We start from the raw sequence: 13432 nt of genomic DNA on the forward strand, positions 1-13432 counted from the left end.
AGCCAAGGTGCTCACCACACACCAGTAATAGGTGGAGAGGACTTCACAGCCACCAGGGAATACCATTTCCATAAAAAGGTATACATGGTCAGCAACAATGTTTAGGTAGGTGGTACGTGTCAAAGTATCATCCACATGGATGGCCGGACCCCAGGTTTCTCAGACGAACATTGCCCAAAGCATCACACTGCCTCCGCCGGCCTGGCTTCTTCCCATAGTGCATCCTGGTGCCATGTGTTCCTCAGGTAAGTGACCCACATGCACATGGCCATCCATGTGATGTAAAGAAAGTGTGATTCATTAGACCAGGCCATCTTCTTCCATTGCTCCATGGTCCAGTTCTGATGCGAATGCGAATATATATCCTACCCACTAAAAGGTGCCATGATGAAGAGATAATCACTGTTTTTCACCTTATCTGTGAGTGGTCATAATGCTATACCTGTACCTGATCGTATTTTATTTATATATATATACCCACGCACCAAAGTTAATGCATTACTTATTACTTTTTAAATCTAATATAAACCTTGACCAGTTGAACTTTACAAGGATAGTAATGAAATGACTCTTAATTCCGGGTGGCTCATTATTAGTTATAATTATAATGCAATTACATCCCATACTTTAATTTTTCAAGGGAATAGTAATTAAATTAAAATAATTGATTAGTAATTTCTCTCACACACTCAGTATGTGCAGTTCTGCGTATGCCCTTGTACTGTATTTTCGTTGGTGTATTTGTCTGTTGCAAGTGTATTCGCAATATTTCTATCACTGGTTTCTATTTGATATAAAATATCAGTGCATGTTCATAATGCTTGATTTAAAAGTTGTGATTTAAGGATGTACACTACACAAAGTTTTTAACCATAATAAATTCATGAGAAATAAGTTTGACTCAGTGGTAAATTACTTCACCTTGATTTTCTTTAAAGTGGTATTTTTTTTTTTAAATAAGCTCATTATTTCCCTCATACATACAGATGATTGTAGTGTTTACAATCGTGTAATCGGATAAAAAGTCCTCATTCACGTTTCTGATTTTCCTTTCCAGCAAAACGTCACAGCTCACATTTACAAACAATTTACAATGAATCCTCCTTCGCAAGCCAAGTTATAAACAAAACCAAAATATTAAAACAAATTACATACAAAACCAAAACTTCAGTTATTTTTTTGTCTAACAAGGGAAACGAGGAATTATATTGTGCGACAGTCTTTTCCCTCATACATAAAACCACACTCAGGTTTGTGTATTAGCAGAGAGCATGCGTTCTAGTTCAGCACATTATTTACAGCCATGTACATTTCGGTCATACAAAAGGAAAACAAATAGTTAAATACAAAGACTTGTACAGTAAGCAGTATTCCAGGTCAACTAGGAGTGCACCGTATGTTTTTCTAAAAGAAACAAAAATTGCAAAACTGCAAAAGACCTGCTCTTTTTCAACAGCAGTTGACATTGATTGGTAAAGCCAGATCCAGTGAGTGAATCAGACTCGCTGCCATCCTCCCAAAATATACCATCAAGACATCCATAAAAAAGTGCCTGACCTTCCAATAGTATAATGAGGCAAACATGAAGGCAAACAGATTCACAACTTACAGTATGTGACTGTTTCAGTGCACAAATAAACTCTCAAAACAATGGATAGGAGCATGCGGAGCACGCCTATTTCCCATGAGAAAAGTTTCTTTGGAAAAGACAAATTCTGGTTTAATGGTTTGACTAAGTAAATTAATGGCTGATCACCTTGATGCTACGTCCCATGAGCAAATGACTAACCAAACACTACATATATTTGCAGCAATCCTGTTGACCATTGTAACCTGTTGACAAAAATAAAAATGCCCATAAAAGTCTAAAAATATTTCACATTGCTGTCAACTTAGGAACTAAAGGCAAACTGAAAAACACAACTGCATTGAAATTTCGATATACATATATATATTTTTTTTTTTTACAAACATAACTTAAAATGTTAAATATTATTTTTTTGCTTAAGCAATATTGGAATATTTCAGGTACATTTTCAACTCAAGACACAGCAGGATTCTCAGGGATTATTACTGGTCTGAGTGGGGACAAAAGTGGGGACAACTGGTCCAGAGGGCAATGTGTCCATGGCTGGCACTGAGTAGCCGCCCACTTGGAAGGTACAGAAAAGTAGAAGATTGGTGTACAGCAGTGACACAGGCCTACTTTTACTCCAATCGATCTTGATGCTTTCATAACTTGTACATGCTAGATTCACTTCACATAAGTGGAATTCACCCCATCAGGTCAGTATTTTCATCATCAAGATATAGGACAAAAAAAAATATGGAGAGATAAGATGTTCAACATGTTAGCTATTCTTCTGGAATGTTCTAATAAATCTTGCACACTGACTCTTTCTTCTTATACATTAGACTCCACAAAAGGTCTCTTTGGTTTAATGGGTGAGGTTGGGCCTTGCCTTTCATTGCGAGACATCTGCCTATACTCATTGTCCTGGTAGGCCTGGGAAACTGGTAGAGTTCGTGCCACTTTCACATCTGGGTATGTGGGAACCTGGCTAACTCTGCCCATAGCGTCCGCCCGGTCCCGCGTCACACCGGGAGGGTTGGCGTAGAAATCATCATCCATTAGGTGCCCATTATGAGCGTTGTTGGTGCGGTTGTAGTAGGCAATATGGCTGAGGGGTGTCGTTTGCTGCCCGTATCCCATGTTGCTTGGGGAAGTGGCTGGACTGTTCACCACTGTATCCAGAGAAGAAACAGTCCAGGGTCGAGAACCAGAGGATGATGCAAGTGAAGGCTGCTGCTGAAGGTACTGCTGAGTCCGTGCAGTCTTGTCTATGATGCCCATGAAAGGCGTGTTGCGGGAGCGAAGGGCCTCTCCTGGATATGTGCCACCCACCACTCGGAATTCTGTGCCTTGTGGGGGTGACATCGTTGAAAGCTCATCATGGAAGCTTCCTTCATAGGAAATCTTTAGGGGTATCTCCATTTGCTGAGCGGAAGCTGATGCCCTGAACCCTGGGCCTAGATTAGCAGCAGAACCTGCCACCAAACTGTTGCTGGATGGAGAGAAGCGTAGACCTGTACTGTGGGAGTGAATGAGAGGGCGTGGAGCCGGTGGGTGCTGTTTGGGTTCTACGCTATTGGCACTGACCGGACGTCGGTGTGCGTGAAGATTCTCAGGTGAACCTAGCGTCACCTGTCGCTCCATTTCGTGGGGTGAGACTGGATAGTAGGCGGTTGACTGACTGCGGCTGATCTGCGGAGTCTGACCGTAGCGAACACCTCCAGGACTGGGTCTGTAGGCAGAGGAGGGCCTGTGGGGAAGATCATCCTCCACAAGGCCAGGATCCATGCTGATGGCACGCTGGTACAAGGCCCCTGCACTCAGACTGCTCTGAGGTTGAAGGGAGGATGAGTATCCTCCATCCCCGACTTCATCCATGTCACCTGGGCAGCGGGCACTCATCGAGTGAGCAATCTGACTGTACGCACTACTACCCAGTACGGCACTGGAGTGTACCGCAGTGCTGGGCTGGTTGGTGCGGACAATCTGTGCCTTAGCTGGCTGCAACCACTGGCTTTGTTGTGATGGCTGGGAAGTCTGTTGGGAAAACTGGAATGAACGTTGGCTGCTCATCTTGGACAGAGGGGACTTGGGTCGTCCTGCAAGTTGGTCCTGCTGGTAGCGTCCTGCAGAGGCAGACTGGGGACGGTACATGGCAACTCCCTCAGAGGTGGGACTGGCACGATACTGTGGTCCACGGCGTAATGGGGATGGTGGAGGGCTGAAGTGGTAGGAGGCCTGATGAGGGGGACTGGGCCGGAAGTGGGAGCTCTGGTGCGTTGGAGAAAGCGACGGGGAGGTGGATTGGTAGCCTTGCCGTGTAGGAGAGGACATTGAAGGCGGGCTGGGGCGAAGGTCATATGCTTGACCCAAGTAGGGCGACTCATGATGGCTAGGAGATGGAGGCATGTTCTGAATGACTGGAAGTCCCGATGGAATAGCGTGGGGCTCAGCAGGAACACCAATCGGAAGGCCATCCAAATCCCGCTCAAGGTAATCGTCCTCCTCCTCAAACAAGTCCTGGACAGGCTCCATGTCTGAAATATGGGGCTCCATTGGTGGAGGCGGGATCATCGATGGGGCTTGATCGCGGGGAGGGGAAGGAGGAGGATCCAGCTCCTGTTGCTCTTCAACCTGACGACACTCTTCTTCCACGCGTTGCAGCAGGCGCTGGATCTCGCGGTTATTGGGACACAGACGCACAGCTTCACTCAGGTCCTCCAGGGCTGCGTGGAATTGCCTACAGCAAGGGAGACAAGGAATGAGAGAGCAGGAAGGTGGAATATAGCAGTAGGAAGAGAGAAAGAAAGAAATTTGCTTGTTAAAGACTGAGAAACGACTACTGCTAAAGGGATATTCTGGGTTCAATGTAAATTCATCCTTGCAAACAGCATAGAAGTGGTTCATTGTAAATTACCGGACAGATAACTTATGAATCGTTTCTTAGTTTGTAAAATCATTTATAGTAATGCACTTACAGTGGAAGTCTATGGGCTATGGGTCAGTGACCTTCAACAGGTTTTATATATATATATATATATATATATATATATATATATATATATATATATATATGCGCAAGAACATCAACGGAAAAATTCACTCACAGGAATTGTCCGCAGTGCATAAACAGACGTTAATTTGCCTAAAACAGTAATCCCAATAACGATCAAAAATATGAAATAATACTATACCGAAACAAATTTGTTTTGTGTTTTGAGAAAAAGTGTTTTGAGAAAAACAGATTTCTTCTGGGATGCCCATAGACTTTCACTGTAGATGTCAAGCTTAACTTGTTTTGAAATATTACCTTTAATCATTTTACCAATCAAAATCATACACCACGCCCCCCACCCCCCCAAAAAAAGATTTTCCAAAACAAAGCAAGTTGATCAAAAGAGAAAAAAGGAATAAAATATGAATGATGGACATTCTGAGGAAAAATAATCTGATTGTTCAACACAACATGAAGTATGAAGAACAGGTCTAATCCTGATGTTGTCAACTAATGAGGGAGAAGTCAAGGGGCTAAAAATTGACTTCTATCTTGAAACTCTAGCTTAGCACTACGTCAACCAATCGAAACACATTTGGCCAGTTTGGGTCATGATCTGTCAGCACTTTATCTGTGCTAGACAGAATGTGTTTTATAGGCTGTCCTGCCTGTTGGTTGCTACGGTTACCTGCTGCTGCGCTTGGCACGGGCTCGTGCGTAATAGGCTTCATAGGATTTGGGTTTCAACTCTAGTGCCTTGGAGGCAAACTCCTCCGCCATCCCAAAGTCCTGCAAGCAACAACAGGACCAACAGTCATACACTGAGCCGTACATGAGGTCAGAGGGAGGACACACACACACACACACACACACACACACACACACACACACACACACACACACACACACACACACACACACACACACACACACACACACACGTATGTGCATACGGGCATGCGGACATGCATACAAATATACACAGACACACTCTCTTACATCATTGACGCACACAAACTCATGTTGGACGTGAACATGTCACACTTATATGAGGATGTGAACACTGATTATTACAAAAATAAACTCCAAAAATAAACATATTTTGAGCACCATTAGTGCAAATATGATAAACAGACATACAATTATGAAAATGCACGTACACACTTATAAAATGTGCTGACACACACAAATATATGCTCTACAGAGACAATGGGAAGATGCACCGTGGCAGCTTGAACCTCCACCTGTACTAAACCTAACTCTTAAACAAATCCAACAAATGTCAGAAATACCCAATGAACCAACAAATCAAACCGAAACAGGGATGAGATTGTGATGGGAAGATAAATTACAGCATGGGCTGAGTGTATAGAGAGCTTTCAAGAGAATTTCTTCATTCAGAGGAAAATGAGAAATAATGTAATTATGGCAATAAGGTGAAAAAAATAAACATAAATAGGAAGATCAAAATGTTTCTTAATACAGCAATACTGTCTTTAAAATCCTTTTTTTCTGCTTTGGTCTGAAGTGTTTTCAAAAGCAATTAGGAAAACAGACCAAACACAAAACTAATACATGCAGTTTGTTGATTAGGTAAGTCGCCACTGCATATATGCTTATAAACAAGATGATTTACAATACTAGCTGCTTTTTTAAACATATTGACATTGGAGTACAGCATATCATTGACATTAGTTTGGGTAGACACCATATTTGTCATATTTTGTCCAGATGGAATTTTTTTTAATGTCCAATTTTCAATCTTTTAAATTTTTCATTGAAGTTAAATATAATAATATTACATTTTATTTATAAAGCACTTTACATTTTAAAGAAAATCTCAAAGTGCTACAAAAGGGAGAAAAAAAATAAATAAAGCTGTTAAGAATTAAATAAAAAATCAAGAGAAAAATATGTGTTCTACCCAGAATACTGCATACCACAAATATAATATAAACCATTGCAAATAATTTGAAAGGTAAATAAACACAATCGCATAAATAATTACACAATATTTGAATAATGCACTGAATGAAAATGTTGACAAGGCTGTTTTAGCACAGGACCAAGCAGACAGAGTTATCAGTGGATGCTGGAATCACGTGTCGTAACTCAACAGCACCACTAACTCCATTTTGGATTTTGCCCTGCAATCCTTTTTCTGTAATGCCATATCCTTAACAAACAGACTATCAATACACCTAGGAAAAAATTATCAGTCGGTTAGAATGACCGAAAATGAAAATTTCAAGTCGAAAAGTCCTTTTACATAGGGTGATCAAACTAGATTAATGTCGTCAGGTCAATCTCAGTTCTTCCTCATAACGTCGCTATGAGTGAAGAGAGACAGAAGGACGAGAGTTTTAAGAAACGGAGTGCTTTGGACTCACATTCATTTTCCTCCGGCAGCGGGAGAGGTTGAGCAGCAGAGAGACTTTGAGCTCGCGGAAGGTCTTCAGGTCCTCTGTGAAACCCTCTCGTGGGAACTTCTTCAGGGCATACTGGTAGCGTTGGGCTGCTTCTTTCACCTTTCCTTTCTGGTTTTGCAAGACATTTTTTCTTCTCAATTATAATAATTTATGATTATATATGATTAAATATATGATTATGATGTATCTTAATAAAAACAAATGCTATACGACATACAACTCTGAAGCAAAGTACATTAAAGGGTTAGTTCACCCAAAAATGAAAATTCTGTCATTAATTACTTACCCTCATGTCTTTCGACACCCGTAAGACCTCTGTTCATCTTCAGAACACAAATGAAGATATATGTGTTGAAATCTGATGGCTCAGAAAGGCCTTCATTGACACCAATATCATTTCCTCTCTCAAGACCCATAAAGGCACTAAAGACGTCGTTACAAAGCCCATCTCACTACAGTGGCTCTACAATCATTTTATGAAGCGATGAGAATAGTTTGTGTGCGAAAAAAACCTAAATAACGACTTATATAGTGACAGGCAGAATTCAAAACAAAGATTTGAATGGTTATGAATCTACTTTGTAACAACGTCTTTAGTGCCTTTATGGGTCTTGAGAGAGGAAATGACATTGGTGTCAATGAAGGCCTTTCTGAGCCATCGGATTTCAACAAAAATATCTTCATTTGTGTTTTGAAGATGAACGCAGGTCTTACGGGTGTCGAACGACATTAGGGTAAGTAATTAATGACAGAATTTTCCTTTTTGGGTGAACTAACCCTTTAAAAGCATACTTTTTTGTTTTAAATTTTGACGCTAAAAAGCCACTATTGTTTTACATAGAGTAGTTCTATAGTCTATACAGTATTTAATGCAATTACATCAGAAGTAACTGTAATTAAATTACAGAAAGAGTAATCCCATACTTTTTCAAGGGATAAATAAATTACTCTAATTACTTAGTAATGCATTACACCTAACACTGTATATTACTATTGACAGCGTATTCCTACAAAGAAAAAAAGCTACAGTGCTGTCACTGGGGCGGTACCCTAAGGTACAAAAATGAAAAGGTACATCTTTGTACCTTACTTGTACACCCCTAAATGGTACATATAAGTACCTTAAAAGGTACATATCAGTACTTTAAGAGTGCATATTAGTACCTTAAATGTACATAGTAGTACCTTTTTGGTTTTGTACGCCCCAGTGACAGCAATGTACCTTTTTTTGTGACAGTGTAATGTGAAAAAATTAATTTCTTCAGCTGAATATTCTAATCATTGTGTATAGTAATAATTCAAATAAAAGCCCCTCACCTTGTAGAAACTATCTCCTTCCTCTATCAGTTTGCTCAGCAGAACAATCATAATATCAGGTTTGGATGTGGCCATTGCCCATGTTGCAGGACCTAAGTTCAATAGAGCATGAAAAATAGGAAAAGCAAAGTGTCACCACAGACTGATAGTCCATTTGTACACAAAGTAGCTTGCTAATCTCTGAGGGACACAAAGGAACAAGCAGGCTGCCAGGATATCTTGCTTAAAAAGGAGGCAAAGTCTACAAACAATTTTTGGATATCACAAAAAGCCATGGCAACACACCAGATTTAAAAAAAAGAAAGAAACGAATCACGAGCAGCTTGGCTGTTTATACCTTGCCGAAATTGAAATAGGTTTATACTGGCAATACAAACATTTGAATCCAACAGCTACTGAACTTGTGGTCAGCATGTTTGAGCACGCTGTGGACAGCCTGAACCGAGGTCAAGTGTTTCTACTGGTTTGGACTTAATGTACAGTAGAGGGAGGGTGGGAATAAGAGATTGATAGGGGTCTATTAGAGCTGTAGATTTCGCCATGGGCAGCCAGTTGCAGTATGCAGGCAGGCAGTGATTTAGAGCAATTCATGCAAGGCGCAATTGAGGACAAACTAATGAGCACGGAATCAGTTAGCAAACTGGCCAGTAGCCTGAAAAAGCCAAACTGTGGGAAAAAATGAAGGGGTTGTTCACACAGAATCCATTCTTTTAAAAAATGCTTTTAAAATTGGCTAGACGCAATACAGAATTGCAGCACAACAGAAACGGAGAGAATTCAGAGAATTCTCAAGACATGTTTTTAACTTGCCACTTGATAAAGCTAAAGGCAAGTGATACAAAAAAACGAGTCATGTTGCAGTTATTTAAAGACATCCATTATAAACAGCAGTGCATCTGAATGTTACATCACAACAGGATTTTCAAAAAACCACAGCGTCTAAAAAAACTGATGACACATGATGACACGAGAACATAGGTAAAAAAAAATCCATCCTATTAAAATGCAACGCAAATAAAAAGCAGTTGCACGCAACACTAAAAGACGTCCATCACAATGCAACAGCACAAAGGATTTTAAAAAAATGCATCCTTCAACATCTCGAGGAGTTTTAACTTCTTTTAACTTGACACAGCATCTTTATTTGTGATGCTAATGGCACAATATGCTAAAAATAATCATAATACAGCCTCTCATGTTGTTTTAACTTATTTTAAATTGACACAGCATCATAATTTGTAATGCTAATGGAACAAGATGCTACAAAAACATCACAAAACAGCATCTTGAGGAGTTTTAACTTGACACAGCATCTTTGATTGTGATGCTAATGGCACAAGATGCTACAAAAAGCATCACGATACAACATATCAAGGAGTTTTAACTTCTTATAATTTGATACAGCATGTTTATTTGTGATGTTAATGGAACAAGATGCTGCAAAACACGCCACTTCAGCATCTCAAGATGGGTTTTAACTTGACACAGCATTTTTATTTGTAATGCTAATGGAACAATAAGCTACAAAAGTAATCACAATACAGCATCTTAAAGCGTTTTAACTTCACAGAAAAAAAAATGTTAAATTAACACTACTCAGAGTTTATTTGACTCCACACTCACACTTCACATTGTGTTAAAAATAACTTTGAAGCAGTGTTAAAGATAATGAGATATTTAAAAGATTGAGTTGTGATCGACAATTAGTGATGAACACCTGCTGTTAACAAGTTTATTTACTGAAGGGAACAGTCACTATAATGATGTTTTCTTTAGTTGAGCTTTTGACTTTTACTTTTAAAACATTATTTTTTCCTGTCTGCTTTAACTGTGTTTATAAAAAATTGTGGCAAAGAAAGCACAAAGAAAATGTCTATAATAATCATTTAGTTAACTGAGATCATTCGTAGCCCAATCTTTGATTATATTTATGTCACAACATAATCAACAACACCTGGTTTGGATACATTTCCTCTTGGTTTGTCTCAGACACAATCTAATATTAAAAACTAAATAGCAAACACTCATCACCATAATAGTGACCTAAAAAGGTAACTCTTCCCTTTAATGATTAACAACAGGTGTTCATCACTAATGGCCAATCCTTACACAATAACTTAATTATCTCTAACTTTAACATAGTTTCTTTAACCTTCTTAAGTGTGGACTCAAACTCTGAAGAGTTATTTTTACACTGGTGTTTTTGCCGTGTTCTTTAAACTTGACACAGCATCTTTATTTGTGATGCTAATGACATAAGATGCTACAAAAAACATCACAATACAGCATCTCAATGAGTTTTAACTTCTATTTGCAATGCTAATGGAACACGATGCTGATAAACAGCAAAAAGTGTCACTACACAGCATCTCAAGATACGTATTTACCTTAACACAACATCTTAAAATGTGATGCTTATAGCGCAAGATGCTGCAAAACAGCAAAAAGTGTCACTATACAGCATCTCGAGGTGAGTTTAAAATTTTAATGCGATATAGCATCATAAAAATGCAACACTAGAAAAATGCATTAAAAAACGGTCAAAGATGAAAAAAGTTACAAAGCAGTGCAAGAATGCATTCTGTGTTTATGTCCCCAACATACCACAAAAATTCTGCAGCATCATGCCAAAATGCAACACCTTTTCCTACATGCAACCATGCAAGCCGACAGAATGAACGAACAGATCCACGTCTACCATCAGTTTTTGCAGCAGTACAAGATTACACAAAAAATAACCCATGTTTATGGCTGACAGCAGCTCTTTCCAAGATTTGTGATATGAATATGGTGTTCACATTTGGGCATCCAAAACACTATCAGACCCGGTCAATGGAGAAGGGACCACACGGGTAACAAGATGAAGGGACACAGTCAAAAATGGCAGATGGGGACAAAGGTCTGCGTTTTACCTCGAGCACGGGTGGGGAGTGTCTGACATCCTGGTTACGAGGAGAGAAGAGGTGGGAAGGGTCACGAGTGAAAGGGTGACAGGTTATTAGGGCAGAGTGAAGCATCATGGGAGGGGCGTCCATATCAGACAGAGAGCAAAGGTATATGAAAACAGGAAACAGAGAGTGTGATAGAGAGTCAAGGGAAGAAAAAGAAAGATTGATAGTTGTGGTTAAGGGTGACGTGAAAGGAAGAACAAGGAAGATCAGCCGTGAGAAGCCATGGCAAGCAGCAACGTTAGCAAAAGCAACAATCAGCTGCAGATCAGTGGAGTTCTGCAGTTCTGTGGAGGGTTAGACTAGGATGACTGAGGTGACAGGGAGGAGTATGAAGGAGAAAGACATCTAAATGTGAAGCTAATTTCATATGATATTCAATGGATGTGCTGCTTACATTCCGAATGCATTTATTCAAGGTATAACTTTTGGAATCTATGCTGCGTTTCATCCAAATGTGATTGTGAGATATTCTGAACATACAACCAGATCCACTGCCTGACACTCAGAAGATGTCTCATACCATCATTCACTACTATTGCTGTCGGTAGTAAGTACTTTGAATTAATATGTTTGTTCAGTCAGGTTGCATTTAATTGATCAAAGTAAAAGTAAAAACATTCATAATATTACAAAAGCTTTTTTTCTATCACGTTTTCCACAAAAATAATTGAGCAGCTTGACTGTTTTCACCATTAAATATAAGAAATGTTTCTTGAGTACCATATCTTCATAGTATGATTTCTGAAGGATTGAGACACTGAAGACTCGAGTACTGGCAGGTAAAAAGTGCAATTTACAAATAAAGCAGATTTTACATTCCATGTGTTAAAGAGAACAATATAAATAGGAATGTAAATGAAAGTTGTAGCCACTGAGAAGCCACAATGGCTCTCTGTTTTTTACATTTTAAATGTAATGCATTTGTTGTGTTTTAGAGCATGCAGACAAACCACTCTTGATAACTTCATGGTTGCTAGCAATCGACATCAGATGCTTTATGTTTAGAAGCAACAGTGTGTCAGGCAATGTTTTGACTCTGGCATTTTAGAATGAACAGAAAAGCTTGTTTTCTTTTCTCACTGAGCAAATCATTCAGTCAGAAACAATTCAGCAAGAGTTTCCAACTTAAAGTGTTTTTTAATTGGATTTTTCCAAGTAGGAAGCTGTGGACTGACTTTACAAGCTGAATGGAGCGCAGCATTACAACCCCAAATGAATTGAATATACATAAATTAGCTATATGTTGAATTTCAGATAGAGACCATTTGTCACAGTTTGCTCTGAAAAAAAACAAACAAACAAAAAAAAATTATATATATATATATTTTCAAAGAAAACTGTGACAAATGGTCTCTACCTGAAATTCGATATATAGCTATCTACTTTTTAGCGCAGCAAATTATTGTACTTTTAAAACAAGTGCATAAATTAGCATTATTTTTTACTGTAAGAACCTTCCAGCCTACCTATCTTGGCACCCTTCTTGAGCAGTGCCACCACCACTGACGTGTTTCTGCAGCCAACCGCACGATCCAGCGGACGCATGCCACTGTAGTCCACATGCTCGATCATCGCACCATGATCCACCAGATATTGCACCTGAAACCACATCCAGACCAGAGCTATGGTTTATTGTATGTATCTCTTGTCAAGCGCCTATGTGATATCTGTGCAGAACCGTAAGCTTACGCTAGCGTCACAATGTGGAAAAGTAAGGTTTAAATTTTAATACAGTAGATCTACATAAAGTTAGTTGACTATGACAAAACCAACCACTTCTGAGTCTCCATAAAACGCGGCAAGATCCAGCGGAGTGCGGCCGCTCTTGTCTGCATGGGCCGTTGCCGCACCCCTCTCAACCAGAGCACGGACCAATGGGAGGTGGCCTTTAAGACACGCCCAGCTCAGTGCTGTTAGTCCCTCCTTGTCCATCAAAGACAATGAGGCACCTGTGAAATAAGTTAGAAATAGTCAGAAGAATTGTAATTGTATACAGTAGAGTATTGACCAAAGTCCCTTTAAGAAAAGTAATTTCACTCGGTGGCCAACACCTCTCGGGCATAGAGCTCCTATCTCTCTCAATGGGGAAACATCAAATTCTCCAAAACTGCTCGCCAAGTTTCATATTTGAAATCACTAATGAAATCTGACAACAACCATCTCATAA

General features: G+C 39.5%; 1 protein-coding gene across 1 annotated transcript in view; it reads right to left on the reverse strand.

Moving 5' to 3' along the window:
- Nucleotides 1-908: 908 nt before the first annotated feature.
- The window catches only part of tanc2a (tetratricopeptide repeat, ankyrin repeat and coiled-coil containing 2a), a 180278-nt gene continuing 167754 nt past the window's right edge, over nt 909-13432 (reverse strand). Inside the window, exons 22-27 of the mRNA XM_067412541.1 lie at nt 13039-13214; nt 12732-12864; nt 8315-8406; nt 6959-7105; nt 5257-5357; nt 909-4313 (exon numbers count right to left, since the gene is read on the reverse strand). Coding sequence (XP_067268642.1) covers nt 2405-4313; nt 5257-5357; nt 6959-7105; nt 8315-8406; nt 12732-12864; nt 13039-13214 — 2558 coding nt within the window. The 3' untranslated portion in view covers nt 909-2404. The remainder of the gene's footprint in view (nt 4314-5256; nt 5358-6958; nt 7106-8314; nt 8407-12731; nt 12865-13038; nt 13215-13432) is intronic.

Source organism: Pseudorasbora parva, chromosome 2 (assembly GCF_024679245.1).
Source record: "Pseudorasbora parva isolate DD20220531a chromosome 2, ASM2467924v1, whole genome shotgun sequence".
In the NCBI taxonomy this organism is placed as follows: Eukaryota; Metazoa; Chordata; class Actinopteri; order Cypriniformes; family Gobionidae; genus Pseudorasbora; species Pseudorasbora parva.